Source organism: Nyctereutes procyonoides, unplaced genomic scaffold, assembly GCF_905146905.1.
Source record: "Nyctereutes procyonoides isolate TBG_1078 unplaced genomic scaffold, NYPRO_anot_genome, whole genome shotgun sequence".
Classification (NCBI taxonomy): Eukaryota; Metazoa; Chordata; class Mammalia; order Carnivora; family Canidae; genus Nyctereutes; species Nyctereutes procyonoides.
This window is the reverse complement of record NW_026575122.1, coordinates 30,318,166-30,344,146: the sequence shown is the minus strand read 5'-3', so window position 1 is coordinate 30,344,146 and position 25,981 is coordinate 30,318,166. Positions and strand designations below refer to the sequence as shown.

At 48.5% G+C, this 25,981-nt stretch overlaps 1 protein-coding gene across 10 annotated transcripts in view; it reads left to right on the top strand.

Annotated features, from left to right (window-relative positions):
• The first annotated feature begins 488 nt into the window (after nt 1-488).
• Nucleotides 489-25,981, top strand: part of SOCS2 (suppressor of cytokine signaling 2) — a 77,350-nt gene continuing 51,857 nt past the window's right edge. Inside the window, exons 1-4 of one of the 10 annotated variants that reach the window (XM_055336537.1) lie at nt 1,255-1,490; nt 2,744-3,071; nt 4,776-5,227; nt 16,431-16,933. In XM_055336537.1, the coding sequence (XP_055192512.1) occupies nt 2,933-3,071; nt 4,776-5,227; nt 16,431-16,526 (687 nt within the window). In that variant the 5' untranslated portion in view covers nt 1,255-1,490; nt 2,744-2,932 and the 3' untranslated portion in view covers nt 16,527-16,933. Of the gene's footprint in view, nt 606-1,235; nt 1,491-1,514; nt 2,064-2,743; nt 3,072-4,775; nt 6,604-16,049; nt 16,408-16,430; nt 16,934-25,981 lie in introns of those variants that run through there. The other 9 variants (XM_055336538.1, XM_055336532.1, XM_055336530.1 and 6 more) reach the window with 9 other exon arrangements.

The following is a 25,981-nucleotide window of genomic DNA, read 5'->3' as shown; positions in this document are numbered from 1 at the left end:
AACTGGAAGATGCCCCCCTCACTTCCTGGCTCGCTTGCCTATCGTCTGCATAGTTATTTACTCAAAAGCAGGAAAATTGTTGAGAAAACCATTGCTCCCCGACTCCTGGCCCAGAAGGCAGGAAGCTGGCCTACGTTTCCTCTCGGGGCAGCAGGGGGCGCACCAGGCAAGGCTCGCGAGCCGCGCCTCCCCCACGCCGCCTCCCCCTTCCTCGCCCAACTTCCCCTTAGCCCCTGCTTCAACCGAAAGTGGCCATTGACCTTTCAAGCTTTTGAGCAGTGATGCAATAGAATAGTATTTCAAAGAAAAATGGTTATCGAAATTTGGGATCCGGTTTTCCCGTGAGTGTTAATGGTTCAAAAAAAAAATAGGTCACATTTAAAGTAGGTCACATTTTGGAGGCGGACGTGCAGGCCAGGCGCTGAGTTCCAGCTGAGACCAGGTGGCCTCCGACCCGGTGGGAGGAGGTGAGGGTCTCCGCGCAGGGAAGTGACGGGATCTTAACGAATTCCCGGTGCCTGGGCGCCAGGCCTGCGGGGATCCGCCGGGACTACAGCTCCCGGGGCTGCAGACGCCGGGCCGCCCGGCACCGCGGGGGCGCGCAGGTGAGGGCGCCGGGCCCCGCCGCGGGCGCAGGTGAGCGGGGCTGCGGGCGGGAAGGAGCGGAGGAGCCGGCGGAGGAGCGGCGGCGGCGGAGAGGAGGAGCCCGGCGGGGCCGCGGGAGACCGGGAGCCGGAGCGCCTGGGGGAGGAGCCGCTCTCCGCCAGCGCCGCTTAAGGAGGCGCCGCGCTCCGCCCGGCCGCCCGCCCGCCCGCCGCCTTCGAGGACCCGGGCGCCCGCGCCGCCGCCCGCCCGCCCGCTCCCTCCGGCGCGCGGGGCCCGCTAGGGGGCCGCTGTCGCTCCACTAACGTGCCGGAGAGCGGGGGGTGGGGCGCCGCCGGGGGCGCCCGGCCTCCCCCCACGCGGCTCACAGCACGTGCAGGGGACAGGAGGGCGCTCGGGGAGACGGCGGCCCGCGGAGCCCTCGCGCTGAGCGGCCGGAGGCGGGCGGGGTCCGGGCGGCCCCGCACCGGGCGCCCTGAGCCCGCCTCCCCTGAAGCCTGCGCATTCGCGCCGGAGCCTCTTTAAAGCCGAAGCGGGGGCCGCGGTCACGTGAGGCGGATTCCTGGAAAGTTCCTGGAAAGCGGCCTCCGCAGCAGCCGGGCGGGGCGCGGGCGGGCGGGAGGCGGGGAGCGAGGGAGGCGCGCGGGGCCGGGAAGTCGCGCGCACACCCCGCTCCGGGGACAGACGTTTAACTCTTGCCATGTCTCGCCGCCCGACCGCGGCTCGCGGGCCTGGGGCTTCCCTTGAAGCATGAGCCTCCCCGCCCGCCGCTCCCGGCGCTGCGCGGGCCGCGGACAGGGCGCCCCGGGGCCCCGCGCGCACAGCCTCAGGACCCCCCGCGCCGGCAGCGGGGGCGCCGGAGGAGCTCGGCCGGGCGCTGGCGGCAGGTACGGTCCGGGGAGCGCCAGGGCTCCTCCCCGAGGGGGGTCGCCGGGGAGGGCACCGGGGCGCGGCCGCGAGCGCGGGCGGCCTGGGCTGCGCAGCTCCCGAGCGCCGGAGGGTCCGAGGCGCGGCTCTGCCCGCGGCCGCCGCGGCCGCCGGCTCGCGGGGCTCCTCGGCGACGGGCAGTCTCCGGAGTTTCCTCCCCCGCCCCAAACTGCCATCCCAATTAATAATCCTCCTAATAACCTGATCCGCCGCTCCTCCCCACCCGCCTGCCTCCCTCCCGCCCTAGCTCCTTCCTCCTCCCTTTCTCCTTCCCACCTCCTTGGCCGCGGCCGGAGGGGAAGCCGGCGGCCGCCCCGGGTGGGGACTTCGGAGCCCGCGCCTCGGTGTGCGCTGCGCTCCGCGCCGAGAGCTCTGGCCGCCGCACAGCGCATCCCCGGGCATCTGGTTCCCAAGTTAAAAGCCAACGGGGGAACCTCGGGCGGACACGCTTCCTCTCCCGGGCCCCTCCCGGCCCCCCCGCCCCATGTCCGCGGGGGAGGCCGCCTGGTGGGGAGGCGGCGGCCGAGGCCGAGGTAAGGGCCCGGCGTGGGGCGGCCGCGGCCGGGGGTGCGGCCCCGAGCCCCCGCGAGGGCTGCGCGCCGGGGCCGATTCCTCGACAGCGCCCGCGGCGGCGGCGGCGGCCGCGCAGTGGGCCCCGGGAGCGGCGCCCCCGCCCCTGCGGGACCCGGGCGCGGGGGGGCGAGGGGCGAGGCGGCCTCCGCGCGGCGTGCGTGCGCTCCGGCACCCGGCGCCCCGGGCAGGCGGCTCAGCGTGCTGGGTCCCGGAGCCCCCGGGCGGCGCGGATTGAGAGCTGGGGAGTGCCGCCCGGGGATCGCTCCGGCCCTTCACGGGTTTTCCTTTTGTCCTTCGCGAGGGCCCGTTTGGCCGCCCTGCCCGCAGGTGCCCGGGCTCTGTGGCCCGCGCGCTCCGCTAGTAGCCCTGGGCGGGAAGACACCCTGTTCCCCACCCTCCTCCTGTCCCTCCCCACCCCGCCCCCCTCGGCAACTCCTGGGTCTTGGGTCCCTGCTCTGCTCTTTATCCTTTCTCCACAGCTGGGCCGGGCCGGGCCGGTCCCTGGATGCTGGGGGTTAAGCGGTGCAGGAGCAAAGACGCGGAGGAGTCCCCGGGATTGTCCACGTCTCTGCCTCCCCGCCCACACCCCAGCCGCGGGGTCCAGTCTGGACTGAGCAAACCCCATACTTTCTTTTTGCAGGCAAACTGTGGGTGACCGCGCTTGCGGGGGACTTTGCCATCCGTGCACTGGGACTTGGGGAGGAAGAACCAGAAGCACCCCAACCTCCCCCGCTCCAGCATTTCGGATACCCCGCAGGGACTCGTTTCGGGGCCCCCTCTGACCCCAGCGCGGGTGGCCACCTGTCTTTGCCGCGGTGACCCCGCTCCCATGACCCTGCGGTGCCTCGAGCCCTCCGGGAATGGCGCGGAAGGGACGCCGAGCCAGTGGGGGCCCGCGGGGCCCGCGGAGGAGCCGACCCCCGAGGCGGCGCGTTTGGCGAAGGCCCTGCGGGAGCTCAGCCACACAGGTAGGAGCCGGCCGCCTCGGCGCGGCGGCGGGGCGGGCTCTGCGGGCGGGGAGCGCGCCGGGGAGCGGGCCGCAGTGGGCACCGAGGACCGGCTGGAGCGGCGGCCCCTCGCCTCGCGTCGCCGCCTCGGGGCGGGGCGCGGGGGCGGCGGAGAGGATGCCCGCTCGGCCCGGGTCCCCGGCGACGCGAGAGGACAGCGGCCCTCGAGGGACTCGGAGGCCCAGGGGAGGGCAGGGCGCGAGAAGCGCTTCTTGGAAGCGGCCTCCCGGGGCGCTGGGCCCTCCGCGCCGCGGCCGCCGGGGGTCGGTGCGCGGCCTCGACCCCCCGGGGAAGTGCCAGGCGCCTCCCTTTCCGCGGGGACCAGGGCGCGAGTGGCCGCGGCGCTGCCCACGGCTTCAGCCGCATCCGGCTCCCGAGCGGAGCCGCCGCGGCAGCCCGGGGTCCTGGCGGCCAAGTGGCGGGGACCGACCGACTGCGGCGCCGCGGGGCCGGGGCGGGGGGTGCGGAGCAGCCGGCGACCCCCTGCCCCGCGCGGCCTCGGGGCAGCGCGCCCCGCTGCTGGTGCCCAGGGCAGCCCTGCGCTGCGCGGGGCCCGCTGTCGCCTCCCGGCGTCTGAAAGAAGAAAGGGTCGGGGCGGGGTGGGGGCACTAATCCGCGGACCACGGAAGCTTGCAAAATCTGGATCCTGAAAGCTTACGTTTGGGGCAAAGTTGAAGTTTTGGTAGCTCTAGGGAGAGGGAAAAGTCCCTCGCAGTTCCGGTCTTTGCCGCCCCACAGGCTTTCGCTCAGCGCCGAGGGCCGCGGAGGGCAGGTATCGGAGCAATGCGGTGGGGGTGGGGGGTGGGGGGGTGAGGGGTGGGGGTGGGGGTGGGGGTGAGCACACTGCTCAGACTTCCTGTGCAGAAGGGCTCGGAGTCCCTGTTGAAGACCGGCCGGGGCCGCGGCTGGCGCGGGCCGATGCAGCCGGGAACGCTGGGGGACCGCCGGGGCTGATCGGCTTTGGATTAGGGCAAAGTCCAAGAGTGGCCGATTGTAAACTTGAAGCACTAATTATCAGTTGGGGTTTCCCTCATTTCTCAATGACTGTTGATAAGGTAGTTGTAATCAAAGCAACAAACAGGAGCTGTTGTTCCGGAACTGCACTTGGAAAAGGCTAAACAGCAGTGCTTTCCAAGGGCTTTGCACAGGGATGCAGCCCTGAGCAGATCTGGGCAGCAGGAGGGTGGACACCAACCTTCCAATTAAAGTTCTTTCTGTTTTTACCCCGTTGGAATTACTGGAGTTGGGTTTTGCACTTTTGTGACGGCATGGCTTTTGTTTCTAACTTCTGATTTACTTCTGACTTAGTTTGATTTTACTTGAAGGGTGCTCAGAAGCATCGCCCTTTGTCAGCCAGTGTGTCATATTGCAAATGTTCTTTTGTTTCATTAGGAGAAAAAGTCTTCAGATGATTTAAAGAACAGCCACCAAAAGTTACTTCTTAAGACAGAAAACTGGCTCTCAGTTTGCATTCATAAAAGAAAATGGGCCCACATTCTCATTGAATTTCTCCCGAAAGTATTTATGGTAGTCTCGGGTAGACTTCACTCACACGCTTGTACTTAGAGCTGGAAAAATTGTTGCCAAGTATTTGCCCTATTTTAAAAATTCTTGATAATAACTATTTTACCCTCTTTTCTTTTTCCTTTTGATCAAAAACCCCAGGTTGGTACTGGGGAAATATGACTGTTAATGAAGCCAAAGAGAAATTAAAAGAGGCACCAGAAGGAACTTTCTTGATTAGAGATAGCTCGCATTCAGACTACCTACTAACAATATCTGTTAAAACATCAGCTGGACCAACTAATCTGCGAATCGAGTACCAAGATGGGAAATTCAGATTGGACTCTATCATATGTGTCAAGTCCAAGCTTAAACAATTTGACAGTGTGGTTCATCTGATCGACTACTATGTTCAGATGTGCAAGGATAAGCGGACGGGCCCAGAAGCCCCCCGGAACGGCACTGTTCACCTTTATCTGACCAAACCGCTCTACACGTCAGCACCACCTCTCCAACATCTCTGTAGACTCACCATTAACAAATGTACCGGTACCGTCTGGGGACTGCCTTTACCAACAAGACTAAAAGATTACTTGGAAGAATATAAATTCCAGGTATAAGTGTTTCTCTTTTTCTAACCATGCCTCATATAGAGTATCTCCGAATGCAGCTATGTAAAAGAGAACCAAAACTTGAGTGACTGCTCTGGATAACTACTCGGAATTCTAGAAACAGCTGAAGCCAATCTAATTTAAACGTGTGACGAGGTAGCTAGGTATTTAAAGTTCCCCCGAATATTTTTCACCGGAGTGATGCTTATCTTCCTAAGGCTAACCAAGACCAGTTGATCCTTTTGAGTTAAAAACAAAATGTGAGTAAAGGCTGAAGGAACATTTGATCAGAATGCCTTGCCTTTCTGAGGTTCCTCTCTATTAGGTTGAAGGTGCAAGGCCCCGTAGTAGGGGAAGAACTGGACATAGGAGTACTGAAGAAGTGGAAGGAACCCAACTGGCCCAGGCTTAGCTTCAATTTTAGATGCCTGGTGATCAGAGCCTCCTGTAGGACATTTTCTCTTTTTGCATTCTTGATGTACCTAGGAGTTTTGTTAAACAGATCTGCTTGTGAGTATTTATCCTTCGTTTTATGCAATTAATCAGATCAACCAAAAAAGTGACCATGAAATCCCATATTTGACTTTTTACTACATGTATGAACTCTTCTGATGTGAATGAGTACTGTAGTAATCCGTTTTAAGGTAGCCTTATTTTAGAAACATTTCAAACTGGTGCACACAGAAAAGACTCTGTCTTTTCCTTTAAGGCTAAAAGACAAGAATGTCATGCTCTACAGGTGCAACTCAATCCCTGTTAATAAAACCATGTAGATACAGACATTTGATCCTTTTAAATAGCTGTGTCCCAACCTGTTGCCATTGACTTTTTTGGAAATGGCTGTAGAAATTTCCAAGTTGTCCTTGAATTGTCTAACCATGGACATCAGCAGTTGTCTCCCTTCTACCATGTAGAATACTTTGACTTAATTTTCTTCCAGATATAGGGGGATACCTGCCTGTTTTTTTCAAAGTGTTTATTTACTGCTGTTACTATTTGATTAGAATGTATTAAATAAAAAAAAAAAACTTGACTTTTACAAGTTGCACTTATTACTTTGAATTGTAGAGAACGTACAAGTTCATGGTAATAGTTGCCGTAAAAACTTGCGTCTCGTGACATAAGCCAGATATTCAGCAGGAGCTAGGACATTACCTACCTGCCTCTGAAGTTCTGGGCCGCATTGGCCCTTTGCATTTTGGGAAGCCTGATGTGTAGAAAGTACAAGTACGGTCTAGTACAAATTGAGTAGGCATGACACGAATGCCCTGTGTGCTTCCGAAAATATGGTTTAGAAACTACAAAAATTGTGACATGTCCTAGTCTTTTATGGATTGAGTAGACATAATATAAAATAAAAATTAACAGTTTTATGGCTATTTATTTCCTGTCACACAGTATCTCATGACTGTTGTGGATGTGCCTCTAAATTTTAGAGTCCGGACAGTATTCATTTTGCCACCTTAAAAAAAAAAAAAATGTCCTGCATAGTTACATACTATGGTGTGTTACTGGGAAAGCAAACGCCATAGATCATGAGTATGCCCCAAGTGAATTAGAAAATTGGGTTATAAATTAGAGTGAAATCTGCTGGTCGCATGTCATGAAATTATTCGTATTTTCATGAAGCTCTTGAAGAACAGCTTTGTGCCTGGAAGGAAAACGTAACTGCATGTCTAAACAGCAGAGTCCAACACAAAAAGATCGCTAGGTGTGCCTTAGGAGGAATCTGTAGCCTAAAATTTAAGGATGAGCTATATTCTTGGGGTCTGGTCTGTAATGGGGACCTTTTCATTAGGACGTTTAGATCCTGTGCTTTATTATTTATCCCTTTTCCCCACTAACAACAGCTGTTTGGGGGATGGGGGGGATGTTTGAGTTTTCTGGCAAAACTTCCACAGGATCAGTGGCAGGGGCTTTGGAATTTAAGGTCTTTTGCATTTCTGTTCTGATTCAAACTCTGATAACTTCTCACTGCTGAGAAGTTGGTGGGGTCCTGTGTTACTACTAGCAGGTGGCTGGCTATGCAAAAACCAGAGGCTCCCAGAGACCTTTCTGGAGCGGGCTGTGGAACTATTGCCTTACATTTCAGTCTTCTAGTTCCAAGAGCGTTGTAAGCATCAGGAGACCGTCTTTTTTCAGGCAGGAGTGTGGGGATTGTTTCACTGTGTTTTCTATTGTTGGGTTTGTTTGTTTGTTTGTTTGTTTGTTTTTAAATAATTACTAACACTGTCTATTGAGTTTATTGTGTGCCAAGTTTTCACTCAGCATGCATTATCTCAATCTTCCCACCGACCAAATGAGCAAAGTTCTGTGATTACAGGAAGTGCATCTTCTGATTTGTAGTGCGGAGGCATTCCAGGAACATACTAGCCCTTTTTATTCCTGGAGAGGAATTACGAAGAGCAAATTGCTGCTATTTCTACATTGATCCAGACGAACAAGTTAGAAGAGGCTATAAAAGGAACCCTCGGCCCTTTTTACTGCTGCCTCAACGCGAAAAGTATGGGTACCTTAATTAACGTACTCTGTGGGATTCCACCCACTTTGGCCCCAGTGGGGTTTTTTTTCCTGGTGTGGAGATAAGTCAGGAGAGGGTTAACCTGTCCTTTTTGGTTGCTGGTAAATGTTGCCAGTTCCCAGTTGTTGGTAGCCCCATTCAAACCAAAAAAGTTAGGATGTACACTTGACTAAATTATCCTCAGCAGAGCCAGGAAAAGTAGCCAGTATCCTCTCCCTATGGTGGGCGCTTTGGGGCATTAGTGAGGGTGGAATGTATTATCTTTGTTACTGTATTGAAGAATACCCAGAACTTCTCTCTATCTCCATGGACTTAAAATATTTTGATGTGAGTTTCCACTCTGAGCAGATTTGAGGCGGTGGCGTTTTTTCTATCCCATCATGTGGGCTCTAGGGACTGCTTTTTAGGGACTGGGTTTTTTTTTAGAGCTTTGGGCAGTGGAGAAAAAGGCAGTTTAGCTTAGAAGCTGAGAGTTTTTTCTTGGCATGTCAGTAAGAAAGTCTTGACTTCATAGTAATTATGTAATCCAAATAGGTAACAGAATGGGACAGTTGTTTGGAGTGTTTATTTTCTTGGGAAGGATTTTTTCTGCTTTTAGAAAATTGTACCCTGGTAGGAGGGTAGGAGACAGAGACGTCATCAAATAATCCCAGGGATGGAATGTCCTGAGACCAGGCCGTGCCCTTCTCGGTTTAGGCACAGGATAGTGGGGGTTGAGAGACTGTGTGGTTCCATCTAACAGCTGGGCTGAGGCCTGGCCTGTCTTGTCTCTTGTCTCCGGGAGCAGGGTCTCCGTGAGCAGGTCTCCATTCTAATGCTTTGGAGCAAAAAGGCTGTCATTCATTCTAGGCCTTTCATTTGACCAAGAGGCCTGTAACCACTCCCAATTTTTTATTTCCTAGAATTTTAAAGCTTGGAAGCACTTTTCAGATCCTCTATTTTAGTTCCGACATTTTACTGAAGAAGAGTCTCAGACCCAGGGAAGTCAGGAGATTTGTGTGTATGCGTGAACACGCACACAAACATGCAACTTGGCAAATCGATTGCAGAGTTGGTATTTGAGCCCAGATGGTCTACGGTCTGCTTTAGTCTTTGTAAAAGCTGCACCCTTAGCGCCCTATGTGTGAGTTGTCAGGATTCCTCTTTGCTACCTTGCAAGCCCCACGGTGCTTTTAACATCACATTTTTCTTCCCCTGAAAGTTGAGAGAGCGGGCCTTTGGAATGCTGGGTGGGATAATCCCAGTTCTTGGCTCCTTCCACCCCACCCTGGAGGAGGAAGCTCCTGCTGGTGCTCTTGAGGTCTTGGTCCACATGAGAATTCTGCGTTAATTTTAACTCCTGCTATGTCTCTAATCTATTTGCTGTTTTAAAACCGAAAACCTGCCATCCACGCAGGGTTATGATCTCATTTGTGCCTCTGCCAGATGTGACTCACAGCCGTGGGTGCTCGGGTGACTCCCCACCCTCCTGTCCTCACCAGTGGAGCCCATTGTCTCTGTTGCCGGCACTCGGGCATAATGACACAGTTAATTCCTGCCTTACTTTCTCCCTGTTGTGCCATCAGTTTGCCCTTTTAGCTCATCTGACGCAGCTCTGCCCAGCCTTATTTACTCCAGTGAAAGAGGGCAATTATATTCTCCTTGAGCTGGGTAATCCAGTGATTGAGAATACCTGAAGGTTAAATCTGTCTCCAGTCTCTCTCTATTCCTTTCAGCTGTGAAGCAAGGAGCCAGTGCTCCCCCCCACCCCAAAGCCACACTTTTGCTGTGTGCATGTTCTGTTTTGTTTTGTTTTTATTTTTTAAGGTAAAGCATCAGAGGCTCCTTCTTCACTGTTAGATTGCACTTCATTTGAATGGAATAGAAATAGCCTCTCCATCCCCCCTTTTGCTCACTTCCCTAAGAATGAGAATGAGTGAGCCTGCGATGGTTGTCTGGTTTTCTCTCCTCCTGCGTAGGTAGATTTTCTCACGAATTCTCACCTTCACGTAATTTTTTTTTAAAGATTTAATTTATTTATTTGGGAGAGAGAGAACAAGCAGGGAAACAGCAGAGGCAGAGGCAGGCTCCCCACTGAGTAGGGAGCCCAACAGGGGGCTTGATCCTGGGACCCCAGGATCATGACCTGAGCCGAAGGCAGATGCTTAACCAACTAGCCACCCAGATGCCCCTCACGCTTCATGTATTTTTGATTTTTCTAATTCTTCATCTCTGTGGCTTGAGTTCAGGTTCCTTAACTTTACTAACTGTAACTACTACTAACCAACAGCCTCTGAAAGCCCTGGAATCCCAAGTGCCCGGGACAGGAAGGAAGCTGAAATCACAGAGTGAAGCTGGATGTTTCTTCCTCACTGCTTCAGGAGCCTCAGATCCGGCATGTCCCAGAGAATGGGGTTCCCATCCGCAGACATTTCCCCGAGCCTAGCAGAAAGGGCCCTTAGAGACCACTGCCTCTCTGAGCTGCCTCCTCAGGGAGCAGGAGCACAGTCTGTGTAGCCCCATTCCTCGCGTGGTGCCGCCTCGGTGGAAACGTAGGGAAGGGAAGGCAAGCCGGAGCGCTAGTGAGAGGGAAGGAACCGCTGCCAGCTGCCTTCCTCTTCTCTGGAAGCATAAATACCACCCAAGGAGCCCCTTTCCTGTGGGAGAGAGAGTGAGACTTCATCACAGAACTTCATAAAACTTTTCTAAGTCTCCCCAGTTTCCAACCATGTAAAGATACAAATTTTCTGGTTTGCTAAACGGCTTCCCCTCGTTAGTGTGCTATGCTTTTTCCTGTTTAGCTTTGGGGTCCAGAAAGTGGCTGTGATCTCTTAACACTCAGAAAAATATTTTCGATGTTGTTTGTACCCAGAGCAAGTCCCACGTTAACATCCCCTCTGCCGTCTTGATGAATGTGACCTTTCTTAGGTTTCCAACAGAGCTGCTTTCTCCCCATTTCTGTTTTCCGGACTGTGGCCATCAAGTTGGGATTTGGTCAGAAAATGGGTTTGTATCTTGCACATTCGATGAGGGCATCTGCTTTCACTTATCTGCAGTAATACGGGGCAGAGAGAATGGGGATAATAGAAACCCATAAACACATTCTAGCTAATGGATTTGACTTCCTATTCAATCTCCTTTGCTAGAACTACTGACAGAAAAATCAGCTGCTTCTCTGATCTCTCATTTTATTCACCCACCAACCAAGTCCATCAGGCAACGGGGATGTTAATAAAGGACCTAGTGGCAAAAAGGTGGCAGGTGTGAGGAAGGGAAGGGGGCTGGAGAACCCCGGGGCCCGCCCAGGGCTCCTGAGAGCCCCATGTTAAAGCATTGTCGTGCCTGCTTGTCGGCTGTGCCGGTTCCCCACGCCCGACTCCGGTCTCGGAGGCAGGTGACCCTCTTTCTGATGTAAGGTCAGATGGTCCGCAGGAGCCGACCACGACGTCACAACGCCTGTGTGGCTCACTTTGCTTCACCTGCTCACATAGGCATCTTCTCTCCCATCACCACCAGAAGGGTGAGCACAGTATAAGATATTTTGAGAGAGAAAAAAGGCCACCCTCCCATCAACTTTTATTACAGTATATCGTGCTTCTTCTGTGCTGCTGCTCATCTCTTATGAGATGGCTGGCTTATAAATTAGGGGCACCTGGGTGGCTTGGTCATGGAAGTGTCAGCCTTCAGCTCAGGTTGTAATCCCGGGGTCCTGGGATCGAGCCCTGCGTTGGGCTCCCTGCTCAGCGGGGAATCTGCTTCTCCCTCTTCCTCTGCCCCTGCCCCGTGTTCATGCTCGCTTTCTAATAAAATCTTTAAAAAAGGGGATCCCTGGGTGGCGCAGAGGTTTGGTGCCTGCCTTTGGCCCAGGGCGCGATCCTGGAGACCTGGGATCGAATCCCACGTCGGGCTCCGGGTGCATGGAGCCTGCTTCTCCCTCTGCCTATGTCTCTGCCTCTCTCTCTCTCTCTCTCTGTGACTATCATAAATAAATAGAAAAGAATTTAAAAAAAATATTTAAAAAATAAGAATAAATATAAATAAATGGGAATCCCTGGGTGGCGCAGCGGTTTAGCGCCTGCCTTTGGCTCAGGGCACAATCCTGGAGACCCGGGATCGAATCCCACGTCGGGCTCCCAGTGCATGGAGCCTGCTTCTCCCTCTGCCTGTGTCTCTGCCCGCCCCCCTGTGTGACTATCGTAAATAAATTAAAAAATAAATAAATAAATGTTATCATAGGTATGTAGGTATAGAAAGAAACCGTATACGTGGGGTTTGGTATTACCCGTGTTTCAGGTGTCCACTCGGGCTCTTGGAATGCATCCCCCCATGGAGAAGGGGGCCCATTATACTTAGGGATTTCGGGAGCTAAATCATCATGGGTAAATCATGGGCAGATTGAAATTAGCCACGGTGGGAATAGTTGCACCACAGAAATTGGCAGGCACAAAAAATTAGGCGTTTTTTCCCCCTCCCTGGATGTCTGGTTAAACAACCGCTGACGGGGGTATTGCGTCCTCTATAACTGAGACCTCTCTAGGGTGAGATCAGTTTATTTGTATCCTCCCTTGTAACAAGTTCAGTATTGAGAGAATAGGAATGAACAAATTGAGGAATGCATTAACAAAATAAACGTGCGGGGTTCCTCAGTGGCTCAGTCTGCCTTTGGCTCAGGTCAAGATCTTAGGGTGCTGGGATGGAGCCCCGCATCGTGGTCAGGCTCCCTGCTCAGCACGGAGTCTGCTTCTCCCTCTGCCTCCCCCTCCCTGCTCATGTGCTCTCTCTTTCTCTCTCAAATAAATAAATGGAATCTTAAAAAAAAAAAAAAAAGATCTGTGTACCAGTCCTACATTGAACTACATTGCTTCCTGGCCAGTCTCTTGATTCAGTATCTTTTCCTAGTGACACAGTAGTGTCTGCAGATATTCTTGTAGAGTTAGGATGGGAGGAACAGGACATTCTCAAAGCCCTGTGACTAACATTTAAATACCATTTTCAGCTCTAACAGATCAGGGTCTCTTTTTCGCTTCTAGCTTCATTCATTCACTGATTCATTTCATTATTTAGTTTCCTTCCTCCTTTCTTCCCTCCATCCCTTCTCAACCTGCTTTCCTCTTTCTCCCCTTTATTGCATGCCTGCTGTATTATTCATGAGGAATACAAAAGAATAAAAAACTGTTCTTGCATGACTGAGCTCTTATAGCCCAGGGGAAGAGATGGAGAGGAGAGGAAGGAACACTTAGTAAACAATCTCGTATGTTCTATGGCTTGCACTGTCAGTCCATTTAATCCTTGCAACAGACTAGGAAGGTACGTATTTCCCCACGTGTTTAACATGAAACTGAGGCTTGGAGAAAGAACATAGCTTAACCAGGAACTGGTGAGATCATGACTTGAACCCAGGTTTTTTTGGGCTCTGAAGCCCAGATCTGTGTCTCGCTATCCCACATTGCCTCGGAGCTTAAATTCTCCCAAGGGTTTATTGTCAAATGCCACGCTAAAGGCAATAATAGTTACATGTGGACACTGTGCCATCACCCTACCTTGAGGGGTTCGAGGAGACCTTGGAGGAAGGTGCCTTGAGTCTGCTCATTAAAGAGTAACAAGGAGTCTTTAGACTCCCTCAGCGAGAAAGGTGTTTCTCTGAAAGTGGGAGAGGAGAGTAGGGAGCGAGTTGCGGTAGATCTTGTAGATCTTGATAGGTTGGAATTTATCTGGAGAGCAATGGATAAAAGCTTTTTTTTTTAAGATTTTATTTATTCATGAGAGAGAGAGAGGAGAGACAGAGACACAGGCAGAGGGAGAAGCAGGTTCCATGCAGGGAGCCTGATGTGGGACTCGATCCCAGGACTCCAGGATCATGTCCTGGGCTGAAGGCGCTAAGCTGCTGAGCCACCCAGCTGCCTAGATAAAAGCTTTTAAATGGGGAGTAAGGATATCATCCCTCTGGAGCCCCTTTGGAAAACATCCTGGACCAGGCAGGGGTGGAGTTATGGGGACTGGGTAGGTGTGGGGAGGGGAGGAGACAAGATGGGGAGAAGATGGGGAGGGGTGCAGATGTCGACCCTCTTCCTTGCCTGCAGGCTCACGAGTGCCCTGGCGCTGGGGCCTGAGGGCCTGCAGATGCCTCCCTCTCCCTCTCTCTCTCCCTCTCCCTCTCCCTCTCCCTCCCCTCCCCCTCTCTGTCTCTCCCTCTCTCCCTCTCCCACGGGTGGCTGGCTTCCATACCCAACAAGTTGGGGGACTTGCAATTCCAGTCTCAGGAAGAAGGAAGGGGGTGCAGTAGTGGGAACTGCCACTGTAATTGGGGTGCAGGACTGCAAGAGCCCCTGGCTCAGGGGGTCCCCAACATGCCAAGTTCGACCTCTCACCGCTGACAAAATCCAAAGGTGAAGAGAAAGGTGGCGAAGCAAGAAGGGGATTTGCTTCCTTGAGGCCAACACCACCGCCAGGACAGCGGCCTAACGTCTCAAAGACTGCCTTCAGAGTGCCGAGAACAAGAAGGCTTGCAGGTTTCTAGAAGGAAAATGTGGGAGAATGGTCAGTAGGTACACGTGCATGGGCAGCAGAAGTCAGGCCGAGCGTTGTCTTGCCGCCCATCACGCGGGTGTCCGCCTGGTCCTTAACTCTTCGGGGGTTGTTTCTGTTCCCGTCACAGGACCCGTTGCCTGCAGGGTCTGTGGCTGAGTTCAGAGATAAGCTGGAAAGAACATAATCGATTAGAAAGTGTGGGCGGAGGTCAAGATGCAGTAGCTTTCAGGACTGGCAAAACTTGGGACCCATTTCTGGTCGCTTGACCTAAGACCAAACACTGAATCTCTTACGGCCTCTGTGTCATCTGGAAAATGAGAAGCTTGGCACCTTCCTGCTTTTTGATGCCTTCCAGGGACGCACCCCAAGTGCGTAGATGTGAGCGCAGTCTCTCTCCCAGTGGGGTGGGAGCGGCCCCAGGAGAGGCGAGCTCCTCATCTCTGTGGAGTCTCAGTTTCAACATAAATTATAGTGTAGATTTTACCTCTGCACATCATCATATATTATATATTTTGAAAAAAAATATATAATAACTTCCTTTTAACTGTGGACTTTTTCACAGCTGGAGTCGACTGATTCCATTTTTATCCTGGTCAGTTCGAAGCATTGTATGTTTTCACCTGGCTGTCAGTCTTTGAGGGGACCTTGTCATCAACAACTTTGAATTTGGGGCTTTGGATCTTGGTTGTGATGGAGAAACATGAATGATGTGTGTCATCTATGACCGCACTAACTCTTTGGATACATTTTCTATATCAAGGGACCTGGACGGCTGTCTTTGCTCCCTGACCAATGTCAGAGATGTGCTCCTAGAAAATCGTGGGCAAAGGATGTGTTTTCACAAGTCATTTTCCCACCTATGTAGATTATTCTCTTTTTTGATTGATCCTCAGTGGACAAGGAAACCACTGGCCTTTTTTTTCCTTTTGTCAAGCAGTTCAGTCAAAAAAGGAAGAAAAAAAGAAAGAAGGAAAAAGCAAAGGAAAAAACCTGCAAAATACTTTTGGAATCTTGGATTCTTTGGTAACATGAAAAGAATCTTGGAGTATGATTGATCCTGCCCCAATCTATCCATCTTGCACATTTGGATTTTCCTGCATCTGTTTTAAAGTGGGGCACACCTTTGATCTTGATAGCCTAGGAAGAAGGGGGTGTGCAGCTGCCACAGGCGGGAGTACATCGGGGGCTCAGTAATGATTGAGTGCTCCCATGAGATGCAGCTTGAAACTGCACTTAGTAGGCCAGGGGATTTGTTATGGTCAGGGTATGATGAGGTGACCCTTCCCTCATAAGCCAGCTCTTGGGTTTCCAGGGGACTGGAAAAACCTAGAACATTTAGCCCTGCACTTGATGCTTTACAGATAGGACCTCATTTAGGGCTCCCAACAAACCTTTGAAGTAGATTCGGTTTTTATCTCTATTTTAGAGATAAGGAGATGGACACATGGAGGGATTTAGTGCCTTAAGAGGCAGAGCTAAGATTTGAACTCAAGCCAGTATGATTCCCAAATCCATGCTTTTACTCACTCTTCCATCCTTTTTCTGCAAGCTTCCAAATGCTGTTAAGCTCTAAGGGCTCCAGCCAGCATGTACCTCAATGATGTATGTGAGGCCATGTACCTTCTAGTCACAGGTAGTTAATAGCAAGAAAACTAGGACCCTGTCTGCCTGATTTGTAATTAGGGCATTTTTGGGTCTTTCATCAACAAGATATGCCCAAGTCCTGAGCCCCCAGCTAGTGCTGGGGAAGATCCAGAGGCTCTACAACTTCTTCTCCCTTTTTCTGTTCTCTTTTAGGTCTCTATCTCGGGGCAGCCATAACACATGGTCTCATCCCTCTCATCCTTCCCTTTTCTCTGGAGGTGAACGAGATGAATAACATGTCAGTCATAAGAAGCTAGGTTATGCTGCAAAACAAACGACCCCACGCTCTCAGTGGCACAAAACAGCGACGGTTTCTATCTAACAGATCTCTCTGCACAGACAGGTCTGTGCATATTTCTGTGACACCCCTCAGGTGTCACCAGGGGGACTCCTAAGTCATTTTAGAACCCAGGCTGCCAAAGCAGTCACCTCCTAAAATGTGGCTGGGATGCCGAACCAGTGGGAAAGGAGAAAGCCAAGGATCTCTCGTTGTTGTTTAAATGCCCTGTCAACTTCTCTCCACTCATCTGCCAGCACTCTGCAGAATGGTGCCACCCAGACACGAGGGGGCCAGGGAGTCCGGCCCTCCCCTGTGCCCAGGAGGGGGAGAAAACCAGAAATATTTGGTGAGCAACAATAATAACCCAACATATACCAAGCCATATAAAGCTTGCTCCCTTGTGTTTTTTTTTTTTTTTTTATTCTATTTTGGCTAATTCGACCTCAGGTAACCTTTATAGGACACACATAGCCTCTTGAATTCCATTCCTCCTTCCCCTTTGTCTTCCAAAAGTTTTTTCAAGTACTGCAAAATAGCTTCTCTCTTTCCTTTGTGTGAGCCAAAAGGAAACAGTCTTCAGTCTTGAAGTGAAATTATACATATTAAAGAGCCGGGGCTACCAACCTCAGAAGCTCCCCAAGTCACCAGGAGTTCCTGCTGATCTTCATAAATCTCTCTCTGGACTTCCTCACCCTGCTAAAATTAAACCTGTCTTTTCTCCAATGCCAATATTCAGGATAAATGGTGTTCACGTTCACTCCTCCTGCTTACTGTTTTGTTTAATTGGCTATATGACAATAGCACTGAACCGTATTTCCATTGAACATGGAGACATTCAGGCCCATGACAAATCAAGTGGACTTTGTGAGATAAATTGGACACTTTCTTACTAATTTTAACTCACTTCTGAGGGAAACTGTATTCTAAATTCCAGACAGTGGGGTTTGCAAACCTTGTTTTAGAATGCATCCTCTTTCCAGCGTGAGTCTTTTTCTGTAGCATCCTTATCATAGTCCATACTAGAATAAATGCTGTGTGTTAATGGACAATTAAACTCTGCTGCATTCATCAGTTAATAGCTTTGAAATATTAGCATATGTACACGTACTTGATTTAAAATTTTATGAACACAATTTTTCCTTCATTCTCCATTTTTTTTCCTGCATTCACCCAGCTCAGGAACTGCAGTGTTATCTCTGACTTCTCCCTTTCTTTCTTTCTTTCTTTCTTTCTTTCTTTCTTTCTTTCTTTCTTTCTTTCTTTCTTTCTTTCCTTTCTTTCAGATTTTATTTATTCATGAGACACACACACACACACACACACACACACACAGGCAGAGACACAGGCAGAGGGAGAAGCAGGACCCATGCAGGGAGCCCGACATGAGACTCTCGATCCGGGGTCTTCAGGATCAGGCCCTGGGCTGAAGGCGGCGCTAAATCACGAGCCACCAGGGCTGCCCCTACCTCTTTATATTTATCTTTCTCATTTATTTAGTCCTTCGTTCACTCAGTCGTTCATCAGGTATTTACTGAGCATCGGATAGTGCCAGGCACTAGGGAGGGTCCAGCAGAAGGTTCAAAAACACAGTCTCTGACTCCAAGGGATTCTGGGTGGTGGCGAGACACCCAAGCCAGCAACTACAGGGCAGTAAGAGAATCCCCACAGTGAGGTATGTACAATGGGCAGTGGAAGCAGAGAAGAAACACCTGGGTTTGCTTGAAGACACCAGGGAAGGTAGCAGGGAGGAGGCAGCTTTTGACCTGGCCCTGACAGAAAGGGTTGGCCTAGCCGCAAGCAGAGGGAGGGACTTCCAAGAGTTGGGAGAGGAGCCCAAGTTGGTGAGCAAAGAACAGAGCACCAAGGATGTTGTTTGCCTTTCAGAAACATTTGCATTTTCCCTCAGGGAGTGAGGGAAGCTATGGAAGACTTCGGACCTGGAGAATGATAGCATCAGATGTGGTGGCAATGTGGACGCTGGTCTGGAGGGGCATGCCCCTAGAGGCAAGGCTTCTTAATCTAGCCCCTGGGCTTGCAAGAGATCCCTGGATAGAATGCTTGGGATCTGTGAACTTGGATAGGAAGATTTAAAAAATGACATTGTTTTTGTCAGTAATGTCTAACTGAAATCAAGCATTTCCTTCACATATCAATCTAGGCAACAGATCACAGTAGAACCAGCCGAAGACATGAGTTTACCACCAAGAGAAATCAGGTGTTTTCATATTACATGTATTATATGTTATATAGATATCGCACCTCAGTTGCTGCAGGTGTCTCAAGATACCCTTTACATTTTTCACTAAAGTGAAATTACTGTAGCCATTTGAGACCCACATTCAACGCACTAATAAAGAACATATGTTATTATGTCACAACTTTAAAAAATGTGTTATGTCCATTTTAATAGAAGTCATCTTTTGTGAGCTGCATAATTTTATAATTATATAATTAAAATTATAATCATTATAATTTAATGGTGCATTAAAAATGCATATGATTTAAAGGCAATGTTCTGAGAAGGGGTCCAGAGTCCCCTTGCTGGACTGCCCACCTGGTCAAAAAAGGTCAGAACTCAAATACCAGAGGAAGGGGATTGTGAAGGGGTTCGTTCAGCCTGAAGCAGTGGTGGGGAGGAGGGGAAGGAGGAAGAATTTGTGGGAGATTCTAGAGACAGCAGGGTACTTGTTGATAGATGGGGGGACCTAAAGGCAGAGGGACAGATCTACACGCACCCTACTTCCCCCATCAGGTTTCTGGCTAGAGCAGAATTCTTCCTATTGTTTGTCACATCTGTCCCTTCCTTTCCACCCCTAATGTTGCTCAACTCTCAAACCTTTATTAATGCCATACATGTGGCAAGGTTTTAAGAAAATAAAGCAGTGCAGAAAGACATAATGAAAAATTACCCCTCGGTCCCCCTCCTCTCCACCTGCCAATCCTACGGTCCTTTGAACCCTTGCAGTGTTATCCTCTCTAACTAGATGGCAAATTCTCTGCAGGAAGGTGCCTTGTAATCCTCACTGTGTTTTTCATGTTAGATGTTGAATGAAGGATAGGTTCCCAAGGCATTTCTTCTTTTGAGGTCACCGTATACATCATCTATGCCATACTCTAGTTGCGCACATTTTACGGACCGTGTCATTCTAGGAAATTGGCCTTTTTACCTAAATTCCCGTGTTTTCTGTCATTTGACTTCATATAAAATAACACAGAATGTGCAAATAAAAATTTCATTACTCGGGCGTTCTGGTTGTTTCTGTGAAAGTGAGTTTAGTGTGACAGTGAGTTGAATAATCCTACCTAATCTCAAACCAGAAATTGAGAAGGCAGATTTGAAATTTGCACCCATTCCTCCATGTGGGAAGGGGAGGGGGTGTTGTTACTTGGCTTGGTAGTGGAGGTTGATTCCGGTGTCGTGTCCGTGTCGGTGTCTGTAGACTGCAGATAGAGTTGCAGCTGAGCATTTGATCGGCGGGCTGAAATTCCTCGCTATGCTTCTTGTGAGGTCCAGCAATGTATAGTTTTGTGGTCTGATGTATTTTGATGGTTGCCAGATAAAATTGATGTCTGGCACTTTTTCTAAGAAAAACACATTTAGACGTTTCCAAGTTGATTTGTAGGAACTTAGTGTTATTAGAATTTTGTGGCAGAACTTTTTCTCAAGTGGCAGAAGAAATAAAGGAACTTTAGTTTTGAGGGCTGTTAACAGCACGTTCCATTAGTTGCCAAAGCTGAGAAAGTTGCCAAGGTACTGGATTGTTAATATGGATTTATGGCAAAAATAAGCAACTATCTGGACTTTTAAGAGTTACTGATGCTACAGTTTTAGCTACTGATCCTAGATGAGCCCCTAAATTTTTAGAAAAAGGTACATTCCCCCCCTCCCTTATTTTCTAGATAATGTTTCTCAACCCAATAACTAGAGAGACTACTTTGGGGTTAACCTTGAGATGTGTTTGCTTACTGTTCCTGTTTTTTTTTTTTTTTTTTTTTTTTTTTTTTTGAGGGAGGGAGAGCAGGGTTTGGGAGAAAAGGACTATGGAAAAGTTAGCCCTCTAATTTGTACATGAAAATCACAGCCCTTTTCTTCATCTGTGAAGAGCAAGTTAGAGCCGATTAGCGCAGAAGTTAAGAGATACTACCTGAGAATGCAAGGAGTTAATTTTTCTTTAAACGTACTGGCTTCTCCCTCAACACTGACTGGCTGGGTAACAAGTTTTTACTTGTTGGCACTGCCGTGAAGCCTCACAACACTCTGGGAGCAAAGTGACTATTTTTTTTTAAATGTATTATTCAAATATAATCACGGTGGAGGAGATTTTCATATTTGGAAGACCTATTTAGGCCAGAGACCTTCAAACCCCCCCCCCCCCAAGACATTTAATGAGCAGGTTCATGAAAACATCAGAAGAGACAACTCGGGGCAGAATAAGGGGGTAAACACCACCCTCGCCGCGACAGGCTGACTGCGATTTCTGTGCACGACTCGCCCCGTAGATATTTCTAGGAACCAGCCAGAGGAGCGCGAAAAAAGACGGGGAGGAGAAGGAAGTGTGTGTGTGTGTCCGTCTGTCTGTCTGCCGGAGGAGGAAGCTGGGCGGCGATGCTTTGCCTGCTCTGTTCCCGGGAGCTTCCGAGCCCGCTCGGGCCCCTCGTGCACCGGGCTCCGACGCGATCCCGCCGGGCGCCGCCGAAGGATCCAGAACGCGTCCCTGGTGCGGAGCCTGCTGCTTGCAGCGCGGAGCTCGGCGCCCCCCCCCGCCCCCGCCCCAGCCCCCGCCGCCGCCTCCCGGGGCTCCCGCTGCTCCCGCTGCTCCTGCAGCGTCCGGGAGACCCGAGCCCCGCAGCCGCCCGCCCAGCGCCCAGCACCGAGCGCCCAGCACCCAGCGCCCAGCGCCCAGCGCAGCGCGCGCCCGAGCCCAAGGGCTGCGGCTGCGGCTGCGGCGCGGGGCCTTGAGAGGCGAGGCCGTGCCTCCCGGCCCCTGCACCTAACGGGTTAACCCGGGCTCAGCCTCGGCCGTCCTGCCCGGCGGGCAGGGGGCTCCCGGGGGCTACGGGAGCGTGGGTTCCCCTACGTGGCCGCCTTAGCCAGTTCTTGATTATGCCGAAAGCAGCCGCGTGGTTGGTGTGACCAGGATTAGAAGTCGAATCGCTTCGGAGGCATAGGAAGTGAAACGTAAAATTGCCAGCCTCCTCTCCAGAGGTCACCATGGTTAAAAGCTGCTTTTTTTGTCCTTCCAGAATTGTAAAACGCAAGCCAAGCAGATATTTAAGTCGGTTCTTTGAAAGGCACAGATAGTATATATTATGCCTGCTGCTCTGCTGTTGGATTTTTTTCTTTTCTTTTCTTTTCTTTTTCTTTTAATACCTGGGATCTCTCCATATCTGTATAGCATGGCTTCATAGCTCTTGTAACAAAAAGCTCAACCACATTGCTTTTGACATCCGCACAGTATTCCATCCTAGGACTGCACCATCCCTGATTGAATGGATCCCTTTCCAGTGGGTACAATTAAGATTGTCTCCAATTTTCTGCTATTACAATGTTGCAGGGAAAAAATCTCTATGTCAATATTGCCCTGTGCTTATGGGAATATATACGTTGAGTGTATTTCTAGCAGTGGAATTTTAGGGCCAAAGCATTATGTGCATTAACATTTTAGTAGATATTTCCAAATCATATTCCAAAAGGGTTGCACCGATTAATATTTCAGGCTTAAGTAACTTACAGTCTTCTCACTTATAAGCACATTTGAGGATTTTCCTTTAAATATTGTTAATTTTTAAACAGCATTATTTAGTATTGAGACCAAATGAGCTTGTTCATTTGCTAATTAAATGACCTGGAAGTTAAATTTCCATTCCAGAAATTATGTCTCTGGTATGTTTAGTGCTCTGCCCTGGGGCCTTTAGAACCAACCAGAGGCCTGGCCCAGCACCCAGTTTGAGAACCTCAGACCCAGCCTGACCAGAGACATCCAGAGCTAGGGAGCACGCACATGGTTTCATGCTGTGCCTGTAGCTCCAGTTAAAACAACGGACTGTCTTGAGAAATCTTAGGGCAGAATCAGAGAAACTCTTTTTTTTTTCCTTTTTTAATGTGTCACAATATCACCTTCGATTAGTTCTGTTCAAAAGACATTGACTAAGCACAGCCATGGTACAAAGTTCCTTCTGAGACAAGCCTGTCGTCCCTCCTCTCTATCCTCTTACCAGTTTTCTCTCTTCTTGCTTTCCCTTGTATTTGTTTCTCTGCATACCGGCCACTTACCCTCTTCGCACCCACTGGTAATACCAGAGAACCGGACAACTGATTGCTTTCCTGCAACTAATAAGTGGTTCTGGAGAGAGAAATAATTTTGAGTGTGGTTCTGACCACAGTGATGTGACTCTGTATCTTGATTCTACAAGCCCCCTTTTCCCTGCCATGGGGTATTTGCTCTTCTTATGACTTCAAATGCCTAAAGTGGTCCAGAAATACTTCACAGAAGTATTCAGAAATACTTCACAGAAATACTTCAGAAATACAGAAATACTTCATTTCTTATTTTTAATTTAAGGTTTTGATAGTTAAAACCTATTACAGATGAAACCAAGATATAACCAGATACCCAGATACAAGCCATGATTAAAAAAACTTGTGGTTCAAGTTGCTATTAAGTTGGTATGTAAGTCTTCACTGTAGCACCCCAAAATACCTTTTAGATCATAGCCGACTCTTTGGGAATCACAGAATTTTCACACGTGTTTTGTTTCTGTTTTTTTTTTTTTTCCACAAACGACATGCTTATTTGGAAAATGACCCCTTTGAAACACAACTCACTTGCCCTCAAAAGTCATCTTAAACAAAGACACAGTCACATCAGAATAGGATCTAGGTGTCAGCAAGAAGGAAAAACAAACTGAACTACATTAAAATAACTTTCCCATTTCAGGTCTGAGCCTCTGTGGCTCTGTAAGCAACTCCACCACCATACAGAGACTTATGCCTTAAAATAAAGGAAATAAACCAACAGGCATAGAAAGCCTCCCTAATTAAAACTCCTAATTTCAAACTCTTTATTTCCCAGCAACACATTGGAAGCCAGCAGGAAGAGAGAGGAGGTGAAATGTGTTGTTCCAATGTTGTCCCTAAATAGAATGTTCTTTACAACTGGCAGGAAGCACCTGGGAGATTATTTGCTTTGGAAATTTGGAAATAAATTGTTTTGAAATAAGAAGGGAGAAATAAATTGGGTTCTAAGGTTGGATGCTTTTAACATTTTCACATACATACATTTTTATAATATGAATTCTGAGAGCAATGTATTCAAATTAATAATATATTTAAATTTAAGGAGAGATGCAGAGACTGCTAGGATAGGAAATCGAGATAGGAAATTTTAGCTAAACTGCATCTCTTTCTCTCATTTTGACTAAAATTGACCTTCAATATTATAGTACTTTCATTTTTACAACTCTTTACATATTCTGTAAAAAAGCTTAAAAGTGAAACAAAGATGTTTCTTAACTATTATAATTCCTACTGTCCAACTCTTACAACTTTTTAAGTCCATGAAGACTTTAGAAGATATTCTTTACCAAATCTATCCTTTATTTAACAATTTACTGATAGAGTTGATGTGATTTTTTTTCCATTTTTATTTTCCATAAGAAGAAATAATCTGGTTCCTTTTATTATTTCTATCTTGCTTCTTTATATGTAATTCTATTTTTATTTTGTAGTTAATGTGAAATTAATTCATTGTAGAGAATTCTGTTGCTCTGAGAGCTGATAATATGAATACATATTTGCTCACATTGCTAGAAAGAATGTTACATAAGGGAGTTGGTGGAGGAATATGAGCTCTCGAACACTGGGAGTTAAGGGAAAAATTAGTACTTGTAGGTCATTAATATTTTTGTTTTAAATAAAAATTAAAAAAGAATCTCACCATTATGTAACCAGTACTTTAAGCAAATTTTACTACATTCTGCTACTATGTCAAATTGAATAAGCCAACCAGAAACACAGACTACCGATTCTTCTTGTCAGCAATACTTTAAAAGTAGAGATTTATTGAGGGTTCTTTTATTACCTTGACTTCATTACTTTTGCAAAATATTTGGTGGGTATTAAACTTAGATTTACTAGTGTACTTAAAACCTTGTCAAAAGTATTATTGATTTAAAAGCATTTGTGAAGGGAATGGCTGTGCTTTTGGAATCTCACTCACTGCTGAAAATAAAATATGCTCAACCTTTTTTTTTCTTTTTTATAATAGACGCATATTTTACTGATTCCAAGTAACTTTAGGAAAACTTCACATATTTTTACTAATTTTTGTGATTTAGTTCTAAAAATGAGTTGTATTTTAGATTGCTCCCTTTTTTAGCTACCTGATTTATGTATTTCTGCAGACACGGAGCAGACCCTGTCACTATAAATTCATTTGAAAGACCAATTCTTTCTACAATTCTTTGTTGTTCTGATTTCAGAATTTCAAGTGGGTTTGTTGTCAACTTTAATGTACCTTTTGAGAATAAATTGAGTCTACAATTTCTTACGTGTGTGTGTGTGTGTGTGTGTGTGTGTGTGTGTGTGCTTCTGGAGCTGGAATCCTCTTCTTCCGCCAACTGAAAGCAGAGCCCGATCCTTCTCTTCTCAGAGACTCAATCGGTTTTCAGTAGTTTTAAATTTAGTTCGTGACCAAAGGAAAAGAAGTGCCTTTATTTTTCTTTTTAATTTTGAACAGCCACAATCTATAGTCTTGCAATAGCCTTTGGGAACTTGAAGCATATGGCTATTTTTGGCTTTGTGTCTGGTCAACCTGATAGGGTCTATATTCTTTTGGCATTGAATGTGTGATTATGTCCTATTGTAGTCTGTGGGTTTACACAAACAAAATAAGTCATTTTATTTTCTATTCTTTTCCTTTTTTCTTCTGGTTGAGTCTCCCAACTACTTTCTAATAACAAATAGAGGGTGTAGGCAGTTAAGGTACTTTGCCTCACTCCTGTCTTCATCCCCTATCTCTACTTATCCACAACTTACTGTTTCTCCATAACAACCTTTACACTTCACCCAACACAAAAAGTGGTTATATGGTTGGACGGCATCATGCAAAGGAGGGTCCTAGGGACAAATAGTGAACATATTTGGATTTATTTCACAGTTAATAGGCTGTGTTTCTTGACTTTTAACTGCACTTTTACTATGCTATGTGCCAAGTTTTATGCCAAGCACTTTGCACATTTTTTTTATTTAAACACCATATTAGCATATATTGACACTGTCCCCATTTTGCAGAAGAGGAAACTGAGGCTTAAAGAGTTTGAAGTAGAAGGCCATCCCTTTACTAAGTGATGGAGTTGGGATTTGAGGCAAGTTTATCCTGTTTTCATATCTGGGATCTGCAACTATGCTATGCAGTCTGAGTTGCTCACTAGGAAGTCAGTGTTAGATCAGCATCCTAAGGAAGGGCTACATTTGTTGATTTGATTATTCAAAGAAAACTGCAGCTTCTGTAGGCCTCCCTGTCCTGTCCCATACATCACCTACCAAAAATGGCTTTTCTTTTTCAGGGCCTTACTTGTCTCATCTTTCAAATAGAAATTATATTGTTGGGTGGGCCGCATATTTCCCTTTTTATAAAAAATAACTATGAATTCACAGAAGTTGTGAAGGTAGCACAGAGAGGGCCAGAGAGGACCTGTATACCCTTCACCCAGTTTCCCCTGGTGATTACATCTTACATAACTGTAGCACACGCAGACCACAAAACTGATGTTGGTATAAAGTGTATGATTCTATGTGATTTCA